Source organism: Pelodiscus sinensis, chromosome 4 (genome assembly GCF_052426305.1).
Source record: "Pelodiscus sinensis isolate ZL-2025 chromosome 4, ASM5242630v1, whole genome shotgun sequence".
Classification (NCBI taxonomy): Eukaryota; Metazoa; Chordata; order Testudines; family Trionychidae; genus Pelodiscus; species Pelodiscus sinensis.
The window spans coordinates 6,616,839-6,642,979 of NC_143055.1; the positions used below are offsets into that span (position 1 = coordinate 6,616,839).

Consider the following 26,141-nt stretch of genomic DNA (forward strand, 5'->3'; position numbering starts at 1 on the left):
ATTCTATATATCTGGGGCATGATGCTTCTTGTTGCAGTTAGTTGTAAATGCCTAATTATTAGCAAGATACTGACAAATTGGAGGGTGTTCCATCAACAGTGATTACAGTAGCTGGCTGGAGGGTATGACTGAGGTTAAAAGGGGCTTTTAGAAGCCCCTCCCATGGTTTTCCAAATAGGACTGAGGTTAAAAAGATAATGTAAAACTAGAAGATTTACCTGTCGTTGCCTGGGTCCAGCCTGAGGGTGGGGTAGGCCTGGGCCATGCAGGCTTCCTGCTGGTGCTCCCTGGGCCGGAGCTGGAGGGGAGGGTACAGCCTAGGGGTGGAGTGTCATGGCCCCCGGTCAAGGGGGTAGGCCGTGCAGGCATGGCGCTGGTATTCCCTTGGCCTGGCCTGAGGGTGCGGGGGCGTGGGCAGGCTGTAGTTCCTGTGGCATGAGGCACTGCTGCACTGCCTGGCCCCAGCAGTGCCCCTGCTTGGAGGTCCTGTGGCGGTGGGGCTTCTGGGTTAGTACGGAGTCATTAAACTTCATTTGCAGATCATAGTCTGTCAGATGAAGAGATTTTCTTGCTGATTGGCAGCACTGTTACTGCTGCTAACAATTGACAAAATGAATGGGTTTCTTACCCTGTCAAGTTTAGCTGAGTTGTGTTGAATGATGGGGAAATAAGACTTAAAGTCAGATGTCAGGAGGGTCAAATGATCTTCAGGTGCTTTTGCAGAAAAAGTTGAATCTTCTTGAGGTTGAGTTGGCAAGTGTGGAACAAAAAAAAAAATGTTCTTTGGGAAAAAATACTTCTGCTGGCTTACCCACATGTACGGGGGTGGTTGTCTTTAAATGTCATTGCAAGTGTACTGGCTTCATCCTGTTGTTTTGAGTTTCTTAGAAAAACTTGAAATGGACAGCTATTTCTAAACATGACTTCAAATACAATATAATCCTTGTAGAACTGAGGGTTTTTTTTTTTTAGTATTTTTTAATGTATTTCTATTTTTGTTGTGACTGCTGCATCTTGAGCTCATTTTAAAAATCAAGACATTGTTATTGCGCCTATGTGATGTACTAATTTCAACATCGTTAACATTCTTGCCGACATCAATAAATGACACAAAATGCATGTCTAATACAGTGCATCTATGCACTTGAAGTTATTGTTTTATAAGCAGCAGTATAAACAAGTCATTGTATGAAATTTTAGTATGTTTTGACTAGGGATGTTGGTTTAACCAAGAAGATGATGCTGATCTGTTCATGTTAGCAGTTCAACTCTGCCCACTGGGGGGTTGGCTGTGCCCTCCCCTCTGCTGCGGGCTGTACTGTTTGCTGCAGAACCTGCAGCGAAGCCCTACTCTCGGAGTCTAACAGCCCCTGCCAGCTTGGCTTCCAGGGAGGAGGATCTGCCACCCCTTCTCCCCTGGAGGCTTCGCTACATGCGCTGCAGCATAACGCTTATTTAGGATCATACTGCGGAGTCTACAGCATGTGTAACAGCTAAGATTTTTAGCAGTTATACGATTACCTGTTGAACTGACTTGTTACATACCTAGATTTGACTTGGCTAGTGATTTTCCTAGCTTGTTGTAAAATGAGGCAAACGTCTAGATTATACTCTTGGAAGACCTGTTGTGTATCCTTCTGGAGTATGAATACCTCTGGTTGAGAACTGCTGATGGAATTTGTATGAACATTTTTAAAAGTTATTTTCTCAAGTCATCCCAAGGAAAGAGATGACAGTCTTTCATGTTACAATGCCCTGCGCTAGAAGCATTTCTGCTTTATACCTTAAAAACTCATTGAGTATATTGCACAGGGTTCCTATGAAGAGAAACTTGGGATAAAACTTTTAGGCTGTGTCTACATTGGCAAGATTTTGTGCAAATACTCTTTAACGCAAGAGTTTTTGCATTAGAGTATTTGCGCAAGAGAGAGTCTACACTGGCATGTGCTTTTGCGCAAAAGATGTGCATCCGTGCCAGTGTAGACGCTCTCTTGCGCAAAAAAGCTCCAATGGCCATTTTAACTATCAGGCTTTCTTGCGCAAGAAATTCATGTTGCCTGTCTACACTGGCCTCTTGCACAAGAGGGCTTATTCCCAAGCGGGAGCGTCATAGTTCTTGCGCAAGAAGCACTGATTTCTTACATTAGAACATCAATGTTCTTGCGCAAGAACTCGCAGCCAGTGTAGACAGGCAGCAAGTTTTTGCTCAAAAGCAGTAGCTTCTGTGCAAAATCTTGCCAATGTAGACACAGCTTTAATGAAAACGTTTCCCATAAGCTTTTCGGAAATTTCTCTGTCACAAGTAATTCAGCAATACTTAACTCCAAGCTGTTAATATTAGCCAGTGACTCGTGGGGACTTCATGCAGCACCGCACTGATTTAGATGCATAGTTCTTGTTAGCAGTAACAGTCTTATTTTCTGATGGTGCTCTGAAATGAGCCTCACGGGGACCAATTGGAATAACAGCAGTAATAAACAAGATATTATTTATATGTAACAGTAATGTACAGAGGCCCTAGTTAAGACCCTTGGGCTAGGTCATGTATTAAAACTTGATCCTTAGTTCCTCCCTCCCAGGTAACAATTTGAAGCCCCCAGTAGAATCATAGAACACTAGAACAGGAAGGGACTTGAGAGGTCATTGAGTCCAGTCCCCTACCCTCGTGGCAGACAAAGCACAGTCTATATCATCTGTCCAACCTGCTCTTAAATATCTCCAGTGATGGAAATTCCATAGCTTTCCTCTGCAGTTTATTCCAGTGTTTAACCACCCTGACAGTTAGGAAGTTTTTCCTGATGTCCAACCTAAACCTCCCTTGTTGCAGTTTAAGCCTATTGCTTTTTGTCTTGTCCTCAAAGGCCAAGGAGAATAATTCTCCCCTCCCCCGCGCCTTGTGACACACTTTTAGATACCTGAAAATCACTATCATGCCCCCTCTGTCTTCTCTTTTCCAAACTAAACAAGCCCAATTCCTTCAATTCCTTCAACTCACGTTTTCTAGACCTTTCATTGTTTTTGTTGCTCTTCTCTGGACTCTCTCCAATTTTTCCACATGTTTCTTGAAATGTGGTGCCCAGAACTGGACACAATACTCCAGTTGAGGCCTAATCAGTGCAAAGTAGAGCAGAAGAATGACTTCTCGTGTCTTGCTCACAAAACTCGTGGTGTTGTATCCCAGAATCATGTTTGCTATTTTTTGCAGCAGTCATCACACTGCAGACTCATATTTAGCTTGTGGTCCACTATGACCTCTAGTTCCATTTCTGCACTACTCCTTTCTAGACAGTCACTTCCCATTCTGTATGTGTGACGCTGATATTTCCTTCCAAAGTGGAGCACTTTGCATTTGTTCTTATTAAACTTCATCCTCTTTACCTCAGACCATTTCTCTAGTTTGTCCAGTTCATTTTGAATTATGACTGTATTCTCCAAAGCAGTTGCAACCCCTCCCAGCTTGGTATCCTCTGCAAACTTAAGAAGCATCCTCTCTATGCCATCATCTAAATCGTTGATGAAGATATTGAACAGAACTGGTCCCACAACAGACCCCTGTGGAATCCCACTTTTTATGCCCTTCCAGCTTGACTGCGAACCATTAATAACTGCTCTCTGAGAACGGTTATCTGACCAGTTATGCACTCACCTTATAGCCCCATCTAAGTTGTATGTGCCTAGTTTATTGATAAGAAGGTCATGTGAGATCATATTAAATGTCTTATTAAAGACTAGGTATACCATGTCCACTGCTTCTCCCTTATCCACAAGGCTTGTTATCCTTTTGAAGAAAGTGATCAGCCTGGTTTGACATGATTTGTTCTTTACAAATCCATGCTGGATGTTACCTGTCATCTTATTTTCTTCCAGATGTCTGTCGTACAGTGTGTGCATAATCGTATGATTAATGGAATATATGTCTATTTTAGCCCTCAGTTTTGGAAATAAGTGTTTTATGAAGAGTTGTGATAAAGTGATTGCGTGCGGTGCGGATCGTTGCTCTGGTCCTTAACTCAATTTTTGTGTTTTGGTAAATAAAATGAAAATGTATGAGCTTCATTGAAATCATTGCTTTAGGGTGGGGCTGGGGATGTGGGGTTCATTATGCAGGCTGTCCCAGGGAGACAGGACTATCCCAGCCCTCTCTCGCCATAGCAGCTAAGGAGGAGTGTTTTTTTGTTTTGTTTTTTTAAAGAGCTCAAGCATATAGGGATAAAATGAGAGGGTCTATAGTGAAAAATAGGTTAAACTGTAGTGGTTGTGCAGAGCACTTGTGGCTATTGGATCCGTTACATATTTATATTTACTTATTTTTGCTCTCTTCATTCTGCTCACCCGCCACTTGCCTTTTAAAATGAATGTCCTCCGGTCTTGTTTCTTAGATCCCATCCTAGGTCTTGGACTTAATGTGGAGGGTTATATCATAAGGGGATAAAGACCTTTGATAACTTGAAGAATCTAGCATTTCTAATGTAATCTAGCTTTGAGATATTGGAGCAGGATCCTCATGGCCTTTTCTTCCAGCTCTCTGGCATTGGCTGGGGAGAACAGGAGCGAAGTATTGTATGAGAAAAAGGTAACGCAATAAGAGTTTGAGGTTTTAATCTTGGGAAAGTCAGTACATTTGAGAACGCTCTTGCACGTGGGAAGGACAATGTGGCTTGTGTTATGTGACTACACAATGTTATATTGTGTGTAGTGATACAGAATCTTTCAGGCATCTCTGGGTATGAAAAGTGCAGTTGTTTAATATTGCAAGTGTAGAATGATCTAGTATGAGACCTTACTGTGAATGCGTACAAGAACTGTAAAAATTCTCCATGGTCATGTTAACTTTGGAATGACTTTCACATGACTTTACTGTGGTGAAATTGTCACTATAGGTGTTGCCTCCCTAAACTGGGAGATTCTGATCTGGCCAGAAAGCCCAGTTGGCTGGGAGTCATGCAGCAGGAGGGCTGGTTGCAGGGAGCTCCGGGGAGCCTGATGGGGCTTAGAAGCAGCCCAGCAGGGGAGCCGGGGCTGGGGTTGAGTGGCAGCCTGGCATAGGAGATGGGGTCATGTGGCAGCCTGGCAGGGGGGTGGGGCACGTGAACTGGGAAGCCAGGGCCATGCGGCAGCCTGGCAGGGGGCTGGAGCCATGGATGCTGGGGTACTGGGGCCTCGTGGGAACTCAGTAGGAGAGCTGGATCCAGGGCCACAGCGGGCAGGGGAGAATGGGGATGGCAGCCTGGCAGAGAAGCTGGGCCACTGAGCTAGGACCATTGGCAGGCAACCCGGCTGGGGCCATTAGCAGGGTAACCAGCCAGAGCTGAAAGCGGAGCCAGTGGCAGATTAGAAAGCCGGGAACATGAGACCTCCCCAGTCTAGCAAATTCCCCGATTCGGGCTGGGTCTACTGGAACAGGGAGGTCCAGCCTGTACCATCTAAGCGTAGATTTTATTTTTGCTTAAAATTCCGTTAAAAAAATATTAGCTTTCTATCAGAGGTATAGGGGAAACTCACTTTGTTCTTCTCCAGTAACAGAAGGCGGATACTCAGAAGTCATGTAGTACAGGACAGACCCAACAAAGAGAGCAACAGAGCACCACTAGCCATTACCTACAGACCCCAGCTAAAACCTCTCCTACACATCATCAGGATCTTACAACCTGTCCTAGATGACTCTCTGGCCTTTGGAGGCAGGCCACTCCTCGCTTACAGACAGGCCTCCCAATCTGAGACGAATAATCACTATCAAATTCACGCCCTACAACAGAAACACTAATCCAGGAATGGTTGGTTCCCTGCAAGAAACCCCACTGCCAACTCTACCCTAGTGACACCATCGCAGCACCTAACCATCTCACAGGGATAGCCATGTTGGTGTGTAACTAAAAAAACTTAAACAACGAATGGTCCTGTACCACCTTGGAGACTAACCAAAATATATAGATAGTATCATGAGCTTTCGTGGGCACACAGCACAGGCAGGGCAGGTGTGTATTGGCTCGAGGGGAGCTGACCGCTGCCCTGTGTGTAACCACTGAAAATTTCAGCAGATACACGGTTACTTAATTACATCACAAAAAGTAATTTCCCCTTCTTGTACTCGCACCACCATTGGATATGAGCAATATCCACTCAGATGTAATTAGCACTGATGTCACACTCCCATCTCTGTATCCCCTTTTTTCTTTTCCTTTCCTTTTCTTTTTTCTTTCCCTTTCCCTTTCCTTCAAGCATCTGAAAGAGTGAATTGTATCTCACAAGTTTATGCCCTAATAAATTTTAGTCTTTAAAGTGCCACTGGACTCCTTGGTTTTTAACCTTAATTTTGTTAAGGTTTGTCTGGTTTTGGTTGGTTACTTTGAATGTTTTCTTAACTTAAACTTGTGTATATGTTCGTAAATAAATATATGCTACAGGGGCAGGTGTATGAACAGACAAATGATAGGAATAAACCAAGTGTTGCTACTAGTGTTCATGACATAATTTTGAACCATTTAACACTACCTTGACCAAATAAATCCCTCTGAGTTAGTCTGTAAGTTCAAAAATGAGTATTCCCGTGGCACCTTAGAGACTAACAAATATATGTACTATCGTGAGCTTAATAACCAAAGCTCATGATACGATTTATATTTTTGTTAGTCTCTAAGGTGCCACAGGACTACTCGTTTTTCACCAAACCAGGATCCTCCACTGGAGAAGCATATTGCATCATGGAATGGCACACCCTAACACTCAAAGGAAACCTGCTTCAGTATAGGGAAGAAGGTCTGACTACACATCCTTACTTACCACCTGTCCCCCCCTTCCTCCTCGCTGGAACTCATACAGGACAGCATCAAACAATTACAATCCTTACTTGATGGGGACAGCATCCTGAGAGAAATTTTTCCTGAATCGCCTCTTCTGGCCTTGCCTCTCCAAGCTTCTCATCAGAAGCTAGCTCCCCACACACCAACTCGAAGTAGCACCAGGTGCTCCCATGATGCTAGATGCAGATCAGTATCTCTGCTGTTACAGTGATCAGTATTTCCCACAATGCACTTTTCAGGATCCCTGGGTCCTACATGTGCCTCACAACATGTGGTGTACCTCATCCAGTGCATCAAATGCTTCAACGATGTGGGTGAAATAAGGGAATGGCTACGATTCTGAGTAAACGTGCAAAAAATTGATACAAGTCAAAAGCTCCCTAATCGCTGCGGGCAAACACTTTTCTCATTCGCATATGTGACACATTGGTCGTCTTTGTCAGAGGAAGCCTGAACAACACCTGCTGAAAGTGAGCCTGGGAGCTTAATTGCATATCGCTGCCAAACTCTAAAAATGATGGACTCAACAGAGATGCTGGCTTTATGAATTACTACAACAATCTATAATCCACTAACCCACTTTCTTTTTATGACTATAGAGGTATTAATTGCTCCCTTCATTGTCTTCTCACAACATATGTTTACCTCCGCATAGTCAATAGACAGACTGCAGCCCAAATCCAGAGTGCCAGATGCTTTTGAATGGACCCCAAAATCTTTTTTTACTTAGTCATTATTATTTTTTAAATTGTTTTCTCTGGAGCCTGGACTATATCTTGACCAAGAAACTTAGACCTTAACAAAAAAAAAAAAAAAAAATGACTACCTCTGGTTTCTCTGTCTCGCTAAAAATGTGACACTTAGCATTTTTTAAACATGATGCTGAGTTTGATGTAGCTCTCAAACTTGTCTTTCACCAAAGATATAACATCCCTTCCACCTTGTATGTATCATGTGTTTTAAAGTGTCCAATCATACCCTGCTGCATTTGCAACTTTGAGAGTCCCATACTTTATTAATTTCAGAAACTGGTGACATTCTGCCTCTGCTGCTATGTCATTTGATACAGTCCTTTGGCTTTTACATCTAATAAACAGCTGTGCAGCATCTAATTTTAACATTACAGCTTTCACTTACTCTGTTTGTCTGCCCCAGAAGTTTCAAGTTCTGCAAAAGGCATTTGGGCTTCATACAATACTTTATATTTTATAGGTAGCTAGTGCATCCTGATCAAGAGCAGATGCTCAGAAAGATTCGTAATTAATTTCTGAAAAACAGAATAAGATGGTGTTTTAGACATACTACATTTTTCATATGAAATAATATATTAACTACAGTGCCAATAAAAATGTTGTCCAGGCGTGCTGTGGCTATTATAGACTTAAGTTGTAGTCAGGTTTCTTTGATGGTAGCCAGCAAAATTCCTTGACTCCTTCATTATACAGGATTGTTCTTAATTGTATAGTATTTGGCTATGATTCCCAAATGAGAATGTGGTAGAGTGTAAAGTCTGTAATACCTTGGAAATATTCTTTCTTAGTCTGCTGTATGGTTGCAATCTCTTCTCTTTCCCTCACTACATGTTCGATAAGTGTGGTTCTAATGCTAGTTAGTGTCTATGCCTAGCTTTTACTATTTAGACTTAAAACTAACAAGTCACAAAAACAATTGTAGTGCTGTTGACATTTATGGTATCACATGCCCAAGAATATCACCAGTCAAAGTTAGTCATCCAGAGAGCTCTGATTTTCAGAGTGTAGTTGCTTACACATATGTTCTCTTTCAGGAATTGATAGCCGGTACAATGAAGGCTGTAGAGAGCTGGCCAATTACCTTCTCTTTGGTTTGTATAATCAGAATAACAGTGACTTTGAGAGAACTGGATTTCCTGAAGAAGTTCTTGATGGTGAGTAATACAATGTTAAGCATTGAATTTGCACACTTGCTTCTTAATGTCCATTTCCTGGGGCGGGGGGAGGAAGGTACATAGTTACACTTGGAGTGTTATGTACGGTGTAAAAAAATTCCTGGGAAACCATTATAAATTCTCATCATACGAAAATTGTAGTCTTAACAGAATTGAAAGGTTATTGACTGAACTGGGAGTTCTGTTACATCAGCGTATTCAGGGTGCCAAAATTAACATGAAATGTAGGGTGTTGAAAAGTTTTAAAAAATATTCTTTGTACTGCTATGTCATGTTTGGTTGAGAGTGGAAGAGAGAAGTGAATAGAAGTAGGTGGCATTATGTGAAGTATCTAATGTCTACGCTTAGGTGGTAAGATGGCTTTGCATATTGGCATACTGTTTCCATATCGAGGAAAAAAATATTTTATGCTGAAAGGGTACATCTGGTTTCTGCCCTCTCTGCCCTTTGAGTGATCTTGATAATGCAGTATGAGTGAGTAATTTCATACTGGAACAAATACAGCTGTTTGTACAGTGTTATGTAAGTGCTCACCATTATCACAGTTTTTTTTTAAGGGACATGGTGAGGTAAGCTTCAGGATAACAGGTTAGAATGTTCATAACCGTGTTCCTGAGAGAGCAATATGCTTTTTTTTTTTTTTCCCCCCTTCCTGAAATGGGTAGCTGTGTTCAGTGAAAGTGGGATTGATCTAGTAGCAAATGAAAATAACAGACTGGAGATTTAAAACAATCAAAAGGAAGTATTGTTTCGCAAAAACTACAGTCAACCTATGGAACTCCTTAGGATGTTGTGACGGCTAAGGCTAGGTAGGCAAATCAGGCAACCGGAGTTGCAAATGAAGCCTGGGATTTAAATATCCCGGGCTTTATTTGCATGTTCCCGTCTGGCCACCATTTTTAAATCCCCCTTTGTTCGAACAAACTGCCCACAGCTACACACGGCAGTTTACAGTTAATCCGAACTAAGTCCTTAGTTCGGATTGACTGTTACATCTCATTCCACGAGGTTGCCTGATTTGCCTACCTAGCTCGAATTAACGAGCTAGTGTAGACATACCCTAACAGGGTTCAAAAAAGAACTAGATGGGTGCATCAATGGCTTTTAGCCAGGATGGGCCAGGGTGGTGTCCCTAGCCTCTGTTTGTCAGAAACTGGGAATGGGCAACAGGAAGTTATCATCAAGTGATCATTCCCTATTCTATTAGTTCCCTCTGGAGCACCTGGCATTGGCCACTGTTGGAAGACAGTACACTGGCTAGATGGACTTTTGGTCTGACCTGGGATGGTCATTCTTAAGTAGCATTTTCCATCGTGCATTTGAATTACTCTTGCCGATTTTTTTTTTTTTTCTTTAATTGGGTACTTGGTCAGACAACATTTCCGATTCAGTTCCGTAGGTTTCTGTATACATATAATTTAGACTTCTGGTTAACAATTTGTGGCAATGAAGTTAAAGTAGTAATGTGTGATTTGACTCTTGTTTTGATTATTGCAGATGTAATCATATTAATCAAACCTGACAGTGTCCATCTGTATTGTAACCCTGTCAACTACAGTTATCTTTTGCCATATGTGGCATACTGGAGAAACTTGCATTTCCATTGCCTGACTGAAAACGAGGTGAGTGAAGGCAGAAGGAGTACATGAAACTAGTAACTGATACTCAAAGGTTTCCACATGTATTTTTGCAAAGTTGTCTTTTTGATAGACTGCAGACTGTCTTTTTATGTTAATGGGAAGCACTACATTTTATGTTAATTTGCTAAGTTTTGAAGAATTAACCTATTATTGAATGCTGTGTGCTAGCAGAGAAATAGATAAAACAAGGCTGAGGAAAGGGTTCACTTCCTGGTTCTCGTTCCCTGGACAGGGTCATTGATTTGACAGAAATTGATGGTCATGTCACAAGAAAGGATTATTTGTGGCATAAGCAAAATACGGAATCTGAACTAAGTACTGCAGTGAACACAGAAATACCTAACAGTAGCTTTTTTCATTATTAAAGTCTCTTCAATGTCAGTCCAAGTATTTGCAAGTGCAAGTCATTTAGTAAAGTAGGGAAAATATAAATCGGAATCTGCGAAAAGCTTGGATTAGTTTAACCATTTAAAGAAAAATAATCTTTTTCTTTGTTTATTTTAAGAGACTGCTACTGTCCCTACAAAAGTGAATGGGAGATTTTTCCATTAAGTGTAATAGAAACCACTTGGGGCTATGTCTTATGATTGTAGTAAATTAAACGTCCCTTTAAACTGTCCCTTTTAAATTCTGGTACATTGATCAAGAAGTTGATTTTTAGAGCAACTAATCTGGCCCTTTGAATATCACAGGCCACCTGTATGGTACAGGAGCTAGTTTTTGACCAAACACACATTCAGTCTTCATTAAAAGACATCAAGAGATGGAGAATCTACCTTGGGAGCTGCTTATGGGGAATCCTCCTGGCTGGTGACTATTTGTATGTTATTTCTAGTATGAGTTCACTTTCCAGTACCCAGCCAGGGGGATTACCCACAGGAAGAATCTGATCTAGATTCTCAGAGAAGTAAGGGTGTCCCTCACCTCCCCCAAATAAATTAATCAAGAAGGGGAAAAACTTGGCCAACACTGGGTGCAGAGTCTCCTCGCCCCAAAGAATGTTATCCCTCTCTCCTGTATTACTTTGCTGAAATCCACTGGTGGTAAGAGGGTTGACATGGGAAGCTGGGAGTAAGTTGGGGAAGAATGAACGGAAAATGATGGGTATCAGCTTCTGGATGCAGCCCTTGGTAAGATTTCTAGGAGAGAGCTTTGGCTCTTTCCTCTCCTCCCTTTGGTGCCTGTGTGTGTAAAGGGAAGGGAGATGCAGTGAGTGGGTGGATGGATCAATAGAGACTGTGGAAAGGACAAATTGAAGGACATGAACAAGATGATAGAGGGAAAAGGAAGATTTGAAACTGTTGTGGAGGAAGCACTTAAAATTTTGAAAAGTAGTATTTTTATGTTGATAGTCTAATTGCCGTAAATTCAACCTTATTTTTCTCTTCTGTAGATGAGGACATTATGTCCTTCTGTTTGTAACTCCTACTTAATATGTATACAGGTTGGACCTCCCTGGTCCAGCACCCCCAGGGCCTGATTGCTCCTGAATGAGAGAGTTTGCTGGACCAGGAGAGGTCAACGCTGGCCCCCCTGCCACCGGCTTCGCTGGGCTACTGGCCCCAACAGGGCTGTTGGTCCAGCTTCCGCCATACTGCTGGCCAGACTCTCAGTCCCAGCAGGGTTCTTGGCCGCTAGTCCCACTGTGGCTGGCCTGACTGGGCTCCCGGTCCCCCTGTTCCTGAGCTGCTGGTTGCTGGCCCTGCTGCTGGCAGCTTGACTGGGCTCTTGGCTCCAGCGGGGCTCCTGTCTGCCAGCCCTCCTGCCACCAGATTCCTGGTTGCTGGGGTTCTTTGGTCCAGGAAGGGTACCATGGATGTTGCTAGACCAGTGTGTCACCGTTTTGAGAGGGTCAGATTATACTTAGATTTATAACAAAAGAAATACAAAATATACTTCACAACTTTTATATACCTCTCTAGCTGCCTATGACAGAAACTCGAGATTTAAGCATCCAACTAAAATAAGCAGCTTACCCATAATCAGAAAACTTCAGTAACAAATGTAAAGGTAGACTCTCAACAGACTTTTTCCGTAACAGTCCTACTGAGGAGAGAGGCCTTTTGATGTGCTTAGGTCAACATACCCAGGCTACCCCCCAACCAAAGGTAGCAGTAGATTCCAAAGTGAGGGCCCCATGCTAATTAATAATAATAATCATTAATCATGCATAGCATCATAAATGTGCTGTGCAATTAGAAATATTTTAATCTCTTTAAGAAGATAAAGTAGGTTTGAAAAATCTGGTTATGTTGCTGTTCTCTGATTAGCTTCGTTGTGTGTGGTCTGCTCTAGTTAAGTAGGAATGAAATGTCATGCTGCTTCAAATTGCAAATTATGAACAGAAAGATGAGCCAAATACACTATTTGGATAGTAGATAGTGAAATAAACTGACAATTCTGAGGTTCATTGTGCTGTAAATATGCTGATTTCTGGGTTACTGCATATGAACATCCTCATCACAGTGTGATGGACTTTTCTAATGTATATGGGACTGCCAGTTTCCTAGAGAGCTTTTGGCTGTTCATAGCTGTTATGAAATCTTGTCAGCCTTCAGACACCATTTTAGATTTATTCTTTCTGACAAATCATTGCCTCTGGCTTTTTTTTTTTTTTTTTAGTTTTGTTTGTTTTCCGTTATAGTGGCCTACCAAGTGTTGCTTATTTTTAGCTATGCTTTTATAACAATGGCAAAGCTTTAAAATAACAATAACAATAGCAAAGCTTTAAAAAGGAACAAGTCACATGGGTCTTGTGCAGCTCTTATACAACATTGCAAAATTTAGTGTTCTCCTATCTTTCTACTTGGTCACAATGTGTTTTCGGTGACTGTGCTGAAAAGTAATGGGGAAAATGCATTGAAAACATCTCTTATAAATAGCAATGTAGCACAATAAAGAGGTAATTTCAAATTCTTATATATCACATTTCAGAAGTATGCTGTCTGTATACTACATATTGGATGGAATGTATTTACAATTGTACTGAAAAGCCACGAGCCATCTCTGAGTGTCCCCCTGGAAACAAAGAAAGCTAGTTCTGAAGGCATATTCAAATCTAATTGGAGTTACTGACACAGTCAGTTGAGCACAGGTTGAATTAGGGATTGTTAAAGATATAAATGGCTTTGTTTGGCTTGCCTTTTATGAGAAAAGGTAGTTCCATTTCCTGTTTCACATGAATCTGAGTATCACTCACTCTTGGCTCTAAAGCAGGGGTTCTCTTAACACATTTCTTGATGTGAAAAAATTACTTAGAAAACTTAGAAGTGTGCAAGTCACCAGAGCCTGATGAAATGCATCCTGGAATACTCAAGAATCTGATAGAGGAGGTATCTGAGCCTTTAGTTATCATCTCTGAAAAATCATGGAAGTCGTGAGAGATTCCAGAAGACTGGCAAAGGGCAAATATAGTACCCATCTATAAAAAGGGAAATAACAACAACCCAAGAAACTGCAGACCAGGCAGTTGAACTTCTGTGCTAGGGAAAATAATGGAGCATATAATTAAGGAATTTATCTATGAACAGCTGGAAGGTAATAAGGTGATAGGTAACAGCCAGCATGGATTTGTAAAGAACAAGCCATGTCAAACCAATCTGATAGCTTTCTTGGACAGGATAATAAGTCTTGTGGATAAGGGAGAAGCGATGGACATGGTATACCTACACTTGACTAAAGCATTTGATAAGGTCTTATGACCACCTTATCAATAAATTGGGGAATTACAACCTAGATGGAGCTACTTTAAGGTGGGTGCATAACTGGCTGGATAACCTTTCTCAGAGTAGTTATTAATGGCTCAGAGTCATGCTGGAAGGGCATAACAGGTGGGGTTCCACGGGGGTCTGTTTTGGGATTGGTTCTGGTCAGTATCTTCATCAACAATTTAGATATTGGTTTAGAGAGTATGCTGATTAAGTTGGCAGAGGATACCAAGCTGGGAGGGGTTGCAAGTGCTTTGGAGAATAGGGTCATAATTCAAAATGATTGGGGCAAACTGAAGAAATGGTCTGAGGTAAATAGGATGAAGTTTAATAAGGATAAATGCAAAGTACTCCACTTAGGAAGGAACAATCCATTTCACACATACAGAATAGGAAGCTATAGTCTAGAAAGGAGTTGTGCAGAAAGGGCTCTAGGGGTCATAGTTGACCACAAGCTAAATATGAGTCATCAGTGTGATGCTGTTGCAAAAAAAGCAGACGTGATTCTGGGATGCATTAACAGGTGTGTTGTGAGCAAGACATGACAAGTCATTCTTCCGCTCTACTCTGCGCTGGTTAGGTCTCATTTGGAGTATTGTGTCCAGTTTTGGGCACCGCATTTCAAGAAAGATGTGGAGAAATTGGAGAAGGTCCAGAGAAGAGCAACAAGAATAATGAAAGGTCTAGAGAACATGATCTGTGAAGGAAGACTGAAAGAATTGGGCTTGTTTAGTTTAGAAAGGAGAAGACTGAGAGGGGATATGATAGCGATTTTTAGATATCTAAAAGGGTGTCACCAGGAGGGGGGAGAAAAATTGTTCTCCTTGGCCTCTGAGGATAGGACAAGAATCAATGGATTTAAACTGCAGCAAGAGAGGTTTAAAGGTTGGACATTAGGAAAAACTTCGTAACTGTCAGGGTGGTTAAACACTGGAATAAGTTGCCCAGGGAGGTTGTGGAATCTCTGTCTGGAGATATTGAAGAGCAGGTTAGATGTCTAGTACTGGGTCCTGCCACGAGGGCAGGGGACTGGACTTGATGACCTCTCGAGATCTTTTCCAGTTCTAGTGTTTTATAGTTCCAAGCTCTTTCATTATTATGTGCACATTTTCCATGCAAAAATCCCTGTTGGTCCTAACCATGTTGTAGTTGGTGATGGAAAGAGAGAGAGGCTTTCTTGGAAATTGAGGGTCAAGTATTTGTGGTTGTTCACATGTTCACTTTTGTATTTCAGTTTTGAAAACAGTGTCCTTTGGTCTTCATATGTTTATACTATGATGTCTCAAACCTCCAGATTATAGGGGTTAGTTAAATAGCTTTAGAGAGAGCCTTTGTTACTGTGCAGAATAGTGTAATGTATGATCAGCATTGGTTAAAATATATTTATTAAAAATATATTTTAATAATAAAAATCTCCAGTCAGAAAATGTTGTTTAATAAAATGATTTTTAAAATTACTCCTGTCAGTATGAAGATGAAGAAGCTGCAGAGGAGTTTAAAATTGCCAGCTTCGTAGATATGGTTCGAGATTGTAGTCGAATCGGAATTCCTTACAGCTCCCAAGGTGTGTAATACTGTATTACTTCATTGTTTTGGTGAATTGTTGGTTTGTCAGAATAGAAGTATGACACTGTAACAACTATGAATTAAAATACAGGTTGAATCTCTCTCTAGTCTGGTACTCTTGGGACCTGACTGGTGCCGAACCAGAGAATTTGCCAAAATATGGGAGATCAATACTGTATAGCAGTATCACTAACACTTGTGCTTAGTTGGCTCTTACAAGACTTTTTGGGGTAAATTAGAGCTACATAACAGCACAGTACACTGAGAGCCAGGACTGGTGGCTGTAAACAAACTTTATGGGACTGTGGGAAACTTGGCTGCCCCAATGATAAGCGAACATGTGGCTAATGAAAATCATGCCGGACCATGGATGTTGCTGGACCAGAGAAGTTCAGCCTGTATGTCTAGAAGGTTGTCTATATTGTAAGTGAGCCTAGTGATTTTATCCATCTTGTTTTAATGTATTTTTTTTATATCAGGTTTTGAATTTCTTAGCATCTGAAACTTAAGTTATTGAGGTTTTTTTATTGTCTTTTCAGAGAAAATAGTGTACGTGCACTCTAAATAGTGAATGCTTACAGCCTGAGGCAATGAAGTAATTTGCATGCTGGGAAAAGTGTTGGCTAAATACAGAAGTTCTCTGTTCTGATGGGGGCTTCAGATAAATACACTTTTGTATAGAGAAAGAATAAACTTTTTTATTCAAGCTTCCTTTTTTAGAACAGAAAAAACTGGCCTGCATGATTTCCTGTATAATCCGTTGCCAGGCTTCCAAGCTGAGCATTTCAATTTTATATTCCTGCACAAATGTGTTCAGAAATGCTAACCACATAGAGTAGTGGTGCAGAAATACTGCAGCACACTTACTCTGTAATCGTTGACAACTTTTTATTTTTTATTTTTAAAAGAGAACAATATACTATTGCAGAGATTCTTTTTGAGCTATGCATGTACTAGTAAGTCTGGCTCTCTGTTGATGGCTGGTAACCACTGCTGATGATTATGGTTGCATTCCATATTCAGCTCTAACTCTCCTTTATTTTAGTGCTCAGAACTTAAATTTCTTTTGTGTGAACACTTCTTGCTTGGTCTTGACAAAAGGTGACACACATTTACAAATATATGCAAAGACAGTTAGGGCAGTTCTGTGTTACGTGATTATAGAAAATGTACCTCTTTTCTGTAGTTTCTGTAAGAGAATTTGCATTCATAACTGAAATAACAGAAGCTAGTAAGTGTTTTTTAAATTTGTTTTTAAATAATAATCCATCCTTAGAAATGGAAGATGCACTAGTTTTCAAGTAATAAATATATGAAAAACCATTAGAACCTGTTTTTGTCTCAATTAAGGATGCACTTTTTCTTCTGCAGTTCCTAAACTCTGGTGACAATAGTCACACTCTAATTCAAGCAGTTTATATGCTCTGCTAATAAACTTACGCACTCATCAAGTTCAATAGCTTTAATTTTTTTAACTTATGAAAACATAGGGAATTTAGATGAGAAAAATTTGCATGAAGCAGCATTTAGCATAAGTGACTGCTTGAGAGGAAATTCAGAAAGCTAAGTTTACTTCCTCTGGGGTATTCTGGGCATTTTACGATGCATTGTGCATTTGGTTCCTGATTTCCTTTGCTTATTTACAATTGGCATCATAGGCCCAGAACTCTACAAAAAAACATTTCAGTGGTGATAGTCTCATTAGGTTGAACAGGACTGCTCATGAGTGTAGTTACCTGTGTGCTGAAGTGTTTTGTGGGACTTGAACCTCCATCTTCATAAAACACTGTAAAAGACATACAGTGCGATCTAACTAGTGTTGTGAGAAACTATGGAAATTCTGTAACACTGAAATTTGTTTCTCTGCTTTACCAGGTTAACTTTTTCATGCAATTATTTTTAGTTTACCTTCCCTCCAACCTTCTCTCCAAATATATTGGAATATTTTCCAAAAGTAAAATACTGGTGTTTTTTTTGCTTAACAAAAAAGAGAAAAAGCCGTGGCGTTCCTCATTTAAAAAAAAAATAGTTTGATATTCTTCGGTCTTAAAAAGATTAAGAAACACTGACATGTAGGCTATGTCTAGACTGGCATGATTTTCCGGAAATGCTTTTAACGGAAAAGTTTTCCGTTAAAAGCATTTTCGGAACAGAGTGTCTAGATTGGCATGGACGCTTTTCCGCAAAAGCACTTTTTGCGGAAAAGCATCTGTGCCAATCTAGATGCGCTGTTCCGCAAAAAAGCCCCAATCGCCATTTTCGCGATCGGGGCTTTTTTTGCGCAAAACAAATCTGGGCTGTCTACACTGGCCCTTTTGCACAAAAAGTTTTACTCAAAAGGACTTTTGCCCGAATGGGAGCAGCATAGTATTTCCGCAAGAACACTGACAATCTTACATGAGATCGTCAGTGCTTTTGCGGAAATTCAAGCGGCCAGTGTAGACAGCTGGCAAGTTTTTCCGGAAAAACTGGCCAGTCTAGACACAGCCCTAGAATCTATATTTTAAATCTTCCAGCTTGTTCTGTATTCTTTCTTTTGTATTAACAATCAATAAGTTGTTTTCTTTAGATTTCATTTGAACTCTTGTGACAATCAATATGAAATATTTACATTAGAGAGAGTGAAAAGACTATTTAGTGTCCTTTTTAGAACCCTTAGAATAACTTTGGCACATTATAGAAAGGTGAGATATTGTAAAGCTTCATTTTAATATGTCATTTAATATTATTTTATGAAATATTCAATTCCTATAGGTCATCTACAGATATTTGACATGTTCATTGTAGAAAAGTGGCCAGTAGTACAGGCATTTGCACTGGAGGGGATTGGCGGTGATGGCTTCTTTACTATGAAATACGAGGTATGTATGAAGTGTGTACTTTTGGTTATGGTTACCTATGTATAGAATCCACTCCTCCAGCCCCTTCCCCTCTAAAACAAAATTATCCTGACGTGAAGTTGGCAGCACTCGTGGAGTAATGACGTGTTCATAGTCTATCTTATAAACTAAGGGCGTGTCTAAAGTACATGGCTCCGTCGATGGAGCCATGTAGATTAGGCTGTTCAGCAGAGGGAAATGAGCCGCAAATTAAATAATCGCGGCTTCATTTAAATTTAAATGGCTGCCACGCTGAGCCGACAAACAGCTGATCAGCTGTTTGTCGGCTCAGTGTGCTAGTCTGGACACTCCCGTGCCGACCTGAAAGCCCTTTATCGACCTCCCCATTATGCCTCGTAGGATGAGGTTTACCAGGGAGGTTGATAAAGGGCTTTCATGTCGACAGGGGAGTGTCCAGACTGCCCCGATCTGCTGACAAACAGCTGATCGGCAGAGCGGGGCAGCCATTTAAATTTAAATGAAGCTGCGATTATTTAAATCGCGGCATCATTTCCCTTTGCCGAACAAACAAATCTACATGGCTCCGTTGATGGAGCCATGTAGTCTAGACGTACCCTAAGTGTACTAGAAACTGGTGCCTTACTCCGCTGGAGAGCTATCACACTCCCTTTCTGGTGGTGGAGAGCACTTGTTTTGAGCCCTGCTATGTGGTAAGGCATAGATCTGAAAACAATAAAACATTTTAGATGACTGTTATGAGTACTTATGGCCATCACCTGAAGAAAGGAGGAATGACTGTAATCCCTTATTTGGATGATTTGTTGGTTCAGCTGTTCTGACAGTTGTTATTATGGCAGATCCCCTATCTTAAGTCAGGGTTTTGTGGGGCAACCTGAAATCACTGGACTGGGTTATCATTCCCAGTTCTGTCACTGACTTGCTGTTTCACTTTGGGTAAATGTAATGGCCTCAGTTTCCTGGTTTGTAAAATGGAGATGATAAAAGTTACCCATTCTATCTACAGAAGTATATTTTAATTTTAATTTTTTCACCTTCTTGGTCCATCTCCTTGCCTATGAAGATATCTGGAGTTCTCTGTTATCCGGTTCTCTCTAAATATTCTTGCCTCTAGACATGTGTGCTCTTCATCTAGGCTCCGCTTTTGGGCACCCTTGGTACATGTACCTTTTTTTTTTTTTTTTTTTTTGTTACTCATCTGTTTGTCTTTTGACAGCTTAAATAATGCTCACTTTATCGTTAAAACTTTGGCCTAGCTGTGCTGCTGATCTGCCATTCTTTTCCTCTGCTGTGTTCATGTACTTGACTGCTTTGACTCTTCTGCTGAAATCCTTTCATCCATGCTTTCGTTTCCTTGTACCATCTTGAGCAGTGAACCTGTCAGCTCTTCAAAGGTGTGAGCAGGGTATCAATAGATTTGTGCTCTAATGGAGGTTTGACTAGTGCAGTGATACTCAAGACCACGGCTCCTGAATCTCAATTAGCTCTTAAATGTATTTTCTTTGGGTCTTTGTAGTATATGGCTTGAAACACTGTATGATTTTAATTATTAACCAATCAAGATGCTGTTATGTTGTTAACCAGTTGTAGCTGATGATAAAATAATACTTGGCAAGTCAATTTGCTGTGAGAATAATATCTAAAAACTCAAGATTTCCTGTCATTACAGTTTAAATATGAGCATATACTACTTTAATAAAAGAAACCATGAATTCACATGACTGTCTCTTTTGGGTAATTTTGATTGCTAATTTGGCTCATGAACCACTGAGGACTGAGTATCACTGGACCTGATGATGATGATGATGATGATGCTTTTTGGCTTTAAAATCTGTGGGTGAGACCTTGGCTCCATTGATGTCAATGGGAATTTTGCCACTGACTTCTTTGGGACTATAATATTACTTCATGAATTTGAGACCCCTCTAAGGATATGTCTACACTGCAATACAAAACTTCTTGCTGGACTGGGTCAGCTGGTTTGGCCTTGTACTGTAGAACTCTAAGATTGCAGTGTAGAAGCACTTGGCTGAAACCTGGAATCCCAAAGATAAATCAGAACAATAAGTGCTACATACATGTGAAGTTATTGCCTATTCCCTTTCTGTATTTTGTTTGAGTTCTAGCTCTTCCAACTCTAGTGGTATGTTGATGCTTTTAACACTATCATACAGCTATCCATTCCCATTCTTGTGAATTCAAAATTATCCTTGTTAGAATATTTAAAAATGTTTTAAGACTTCTAAGTAGTTCTGTTCTTTTTTTCAAAAGCAGATAAGATTATTTTAATCAATATTTCAGAAAATATTTAAATCTCTTAATATTTTTTACAATATAAATGTGGCACGTGTTCATATTGTGTTATGCAGATAACTCCCTGTTAATGCATTTGGGTGTAAATGACAGATGAATGGAAACCATGTCTTGTAAGGTAGTCAGTTTCCAGATGGAATGAAGAGAGCAGTTGAAATGATGATGTAAAACAGTCATATAAAGAAACTTTCTATCATGGTTGCATCTTTAAAAACTGCTTGAAATATTTAAAAACCTAGAAAGCATTTAAACCATCATTGTCTCTGAATATTTGTGAAAGGTTATAGCTCCGTATGTGTTTACTTACATGGAAAATTGCTTTAAATTAGTATTAGTACTAGTTGTATGTTTCCTTAGCTTAGTACGGTCTGTCTTTCTGACCATTCATTCAGAACAAGGAATTGCCTCTTTTGGAATCCTAGCCATTTGACCTGTTTTCTTGCATTACTCTACAAGATTGATGCTCAGTCTCTTTTTAAATTTTAACTGCAAATTTGTCTTTCCCTTCTGGCTATATTTGCTGATGTCTTTTTTCTCTATTATAGTTTAACTCTGATAAGCCTTTTAAGATACAGTTTGTATAAAAAGAAGCACACGACTTAAATATATGCTACCTTCTATTAATGTGAAGGAGGTGATTCTTACAGGCTGGGATAGCCAAAGTTTTTAAATTTCATCCACTCTTGAATCTATCCAGTACCTAGAAGTTAAGGACTTGAGTTCCAAGAAAATCTGTGCTTAAAGTATTTTCACAGTAAAAAGATATATATTAAAACTTTTTTCCAGTTAATGGATGTCAGTGTGGATCTGTGGAAAACATACAGCAAAATGGATCCAGTTTCCCTGGAGGATTTGATTTTTGAGGTAATTCAATTGTAACTTTTTGAACTAACTCGTGATAAGTCTTAAATGAATTGTCAATTTATGCCACAGTCTAACAAAACACCTGGTTTGATTATCAGCCAAAGTCTGTAGGCTCTCCATATTGTGAATCCTGTAGTGATTTCTTTGGAAGTTTGTATATCTTTTTGTGAAATTAAAGACATAGTATTCCATGCCTTATCAAGTCTATAGTGATAATTCCTACAATTACATGAATTGGCTGTATTTTGTGCTAGTCATAGCACTATGTTTTATGTTTTTTTTCTTGACACCAGTCCTTCCGTGTATATTAAAAGAATAGTTTGGCAGCAGAAACATTCTGATAAAAGAACAATTATTTTACCTTAAACCTAATTGGGCCATATTAATTCATGCTTGCTTAACAGTTCAAAAGCAGATCAACAGTGACACACAGTGGCCACAGACACTTTACTAAAATACATTAGTTTGCATTTCCCAACTTATTTGTTCATTTTTTTTAATTGTATCCTTTGGTATATATGGTTGTGACTACTTTCTTCCACTATTTGATCTGAGGAAGTGGGTCTGGCCCACGAAAGCTCATCATCTAATAAACCATCTTGTTAGTCTTTAAAGTGCTACATTGTCCTGCATTTTGCTTCAACTACCCCAGACTAACAAGGCTACATTTCTATCACATTTCCCAACTGTTTTTTAATGAGGTAGTTTGGTTTTAAATGCCTCAAACAGTTTGAAGGTGGAGAAAAATATGCTGGTAGAAGAGTAGTGTCTTTGGTAGTTAACGTTTAGTTGACATAAACATCCAATTGCAAAGCTGCTTATTGTCTTAGCTAAGTCCACTTGTTTTGTTCATCTAAAACTTCAGTGAGTCTCAGGCAGTTAAAACACTTATTTGCCTTGATGGTTGTATTGTATTGTAGGCTGTATTGTCTTGTGCAGAGCTGCTTGTTGCTAAATTTATCAAGTAAACATAAATATAGTTTTGGCTTTTTATACCATTTTGAAAAGGAGTGCACAGTCTGAAACCCTTTTTTTAATCCTTCCCCATATTTTCTAGGACGTGCTTAGGAAAGCTATAGATGCCATTCCACATATTACATAATTGTGCAGTAATTTTAGATCCCTCACTAAACTTGGTTACAATTCTGATGCACTGTATTCCCGTCCTAAATATTCATCAGCATGATATATTTTGTTTTTCTCTATTCTTTTTCTGATGTTCGAATTTGATTCCGACCTTTCACTGCATTCACTTGTAAAAAGGTCTGCTCCTTTGTGTGGTCGTTCATTTCTGTTACACATCTGACATTCCGCATACTTGGTATACACACTTGCCATCTTTAGATGCATTGTTTAGTGGTAGAGGGGTAAATACACATGTGGCAGACCTCATTCTAATTATTCAAGATAATTTCCAGTAGTAAGTCACTTTTTCTCTCCTCTTAGTAGCTCTTTGCTGTTAAAAGTATAAATCTGTATTGAAACCATGTACAGATTCCTTGCTTGTAAAAAGCATTAGGCAGCACTTCATTTTTTATCTTGTTTATATTTTACACATTTGTCTCCTATATTTTTGAGTGTTTCTGATAGCTTCTACCCAGAAATCTAAAAACTCAATTTGACAGTCTCAAAATAAATGGCTTACTTTTTAGAATTGCTAATAGGGCAGAAGATGATTTTTCTAATCAAGGTTGAATTTTCCAATTTATATTAAACTTTGAGTGACAAAATTAAACTTTAGCGTCATAAAACTAGATTTTACATAACCGACCTGCGAACAAGAGTGTTCTAACACAGTTGATTTAACATCTGTGATATACTGTTCTGCTGACACGACACTAGCTGAACAATGTGTATTGCTCTTTCCCCACTCAGGATTTAATGATTTTCGAACATCAGTGGACCAGCTTTTTTGCTAATTTTGACACTGAAATTCCTTTCATCCTGGAACTGTCAGAATCTCAAGCAGGGGAGGTATGTTTACTTGTGAAACTGTTAGAAATGCCTCAGAGGGACAGTTGTGTAAGTCTGTAATTTGAAGAGTCATGCAACATTGAAATGCAAATGTCATGAATGCTGATTCATTATTACCAATTTGCAATTATATTTTATAGTGTTTTTTTTCCTGTTCTTCTCTTTCTTTTTCATTGTTGTGATTTATAAGCAAACTTCCCAATTCCAGTGTGGAAGCTTATGAATACTTCTCTTTTTCCTAAATTGTACAGTTCACGCTGTGACTCCTCTTTTGTTTAGCATGAGAGTACAGTGTAATAAAAATGTTGCCTCTGTGTAGATAGGCAATTTAACTTTTCAGCTAAACTCTAAGTTCAGCTTAGTACTGATAATGGACCTTCTTTGCATGGCATATCTGTTTGATAGATTCAAATATATGTGTGCATTTCATTTCACTTTGATGGTAAGAATTCAATCTACAAAAGCAATAAAAAAGAAAACAGATGGCAAATTTCAGATCAGTTTTAACATATTATGAGCTATTACTGGTTCCAGTTGCATTTAATATAATTTAATGATGTAATCAAGATCTGCGAGTTCTTTTTTTTTTTTTTTAAATGTACAATCATTTCTTAGTGCCTGTCTACACTGTGGGTGCTATAGGCACAGTAGTATTGACATAGTGCCATAGTACTTTCTACAGATACTTCCTACAGCAACTGAACTGGTTTTTCCATCACTGTATGTAATCCTCCTTCCCAGGAAGTGATAGCTAGACCTGTGGAAGTACTATGTCAACCTGATTTTGCTCACTGGGAAATAGATCATCATAGTTACAGTGCTCAGAGGTGTGAAGTTTTCATACCCTCAGGGATAGCATTAGCACCTCTGATTTACACTATGCAATCTTTTTCCATGTTGCTTTTTACTGTTGGAGTAGCAAAGTTGTGTTTTTGTTCTTTTTGTAGCCATTCAGAAGTTACTTCAGTCATGGAATGATTTCAAGCCATATAACAGACAACAGGTAATGTCATTTATCGTATTCCTGTGAAGATGAGTGTCATGTATCAATCAGTGTACTATATTTATGTTATGTTACTCTCTAGATGCAATAAGACCTATTTTCATGTCATTAGGGATCATGAAAAGGTCTGCATATATCATATCCTATTTAGGATTGAAATGGAGTTATTTTTGTAAGGCCATTTATATACAGCCTCTTCTGAAACATCCCCAAAGCCTTTGTAAATTGCCTTCCATATGGCTGTATTGTGTACAGGGCAAGCATTTAGGCGTCCAATTACCCACTTTGCCTATTCTGTGTCTTGTAGGGTCTTGTCCGTGATTCATTACTGCACTGTCTGAGCATCATGTGTGCATAATGGCAAAGTTAGAACATTTGGCCTACGTTTTCAGAACAGTCTTAAGAAAAAGTGGAGTGATTTTTGCCTGTTGATCATTTACGGAACCCAAATTCTGAAAAGCAAGGAAATAAGTAGATAATACCCAAATCTTACATTAGCCACATTAGAATAATTTAAGGTTAAATAATGCTTATTTCATACCAGTATGGAAGTATTAATTCTGACAGAATTAGGTCACAGCAATCAGTCTGTCTATAACACAAGTCTTGAGAAAAAGCAATATTATGCAAGTAGAAACTTATAAATGTTCAAATTAATGGCACATACTGACCCTTGGTTTAAATGAAAAATCTAGATACATGACTAATAATAGTGTGTGCTCCAGTTACTGAGCTGGTTAAGAACCAAGCACACACAGTATAGATGCTCCCTCAGAGTTGGTTTCTTGCAACAAGTGAACTTGAGCAATTTTCTAGGCTAGGGGTCATTTTGGTGGGATATGCAGGAGGAGATGTCATTTGTTTTAATCAGTTCCCAAATCTGCCTTACCTTTCCAAACTGAAATATTGGCCAACTTGGGTTTGAAGTTGAAAATAGTCTGTCACCTCTTACCCTCTGCTTTCCTGATTACATGTCAAGTTTTCCAATAACATCAATAGCTGATTTTATCATTCCTCCCCTTGAACATTTCTTGCACAAATTTATGCTAAAATTTTGAAAAGTCTTACGTACCATGGTTTGGATGTTAAATTGAGATACAAAGAAACATTATATACCTGAACGTATAAAAGTGCTGTTTCTTTCTTTTTTTTAAATCAAGTGCTCAATTCACATAATTTTTAGAAAATATTTTAGTTAATGAGGTGTAACGTCTAGAATAAAAAAAAAGGAAAGTTTTTTTTTTTTTGTATTGGTGGATGAGTTAAGAGATTTGATTATGTTCATAATGGAACTGTGCTTGCCACGTCACTTACTTAACATGTACTTCCTGATTTGAGGAGACCTCTTGTTATCCTTCTGTTTCAAAAGCAGAGCATTTTACTGCTTGAAACAAGAAAAGATCTCCGTTGTCACCTAAATAACTACGGTTAGTTTCTTCCTTAGCTGCTGCTAACCAATCAAGTTTAGAGTACCTGCTTGCATAGTGTT

General features: G+C 39.4%; 1 protein-coding gene across 2 annotated transcripts in view; it reads left to right on the top strand.

Annotated features, from left to right (window-relative positions):
• The window catches only part of DNAAF9 (dynein axonemal assembly factor 9), a 109,425-nt gene that overhangs the window by 12,130 nt on the left and 71,154 nt on the right, over positions 1-26,141 (top strand). For both annotated transcript variants that reach the window (XM_075931016.2, XM_075931017.2), the window contains exons 3-9: positions 8,587-8,706; positions 10,225-10,349; positions 15,542-15,638; positions 18,395-18,501; positions 21,598-21,675; positions 23,551-23,649; positions 24,597-24,652. In XM_075931016.2, the coding sequence (XP_075787131.2) occupies positions 8,587-8,706; positions 10,225-10,349; positions 15,542-15,638; positions 18,395-18,501; positions 21,598-21,675; positions 23,551-23,649; positions 24,597-24,652 (682 nt within the window). The remainder of the gene's footprint in view (positions 1-8,586; positions 8,707-10,224; positions 10,350-15,541; positions 15,639-18,394; positions 18,502-21,597; positions 21,676-23,550; positions 23,650-24,596; positions 24,653-26,141) is intronic.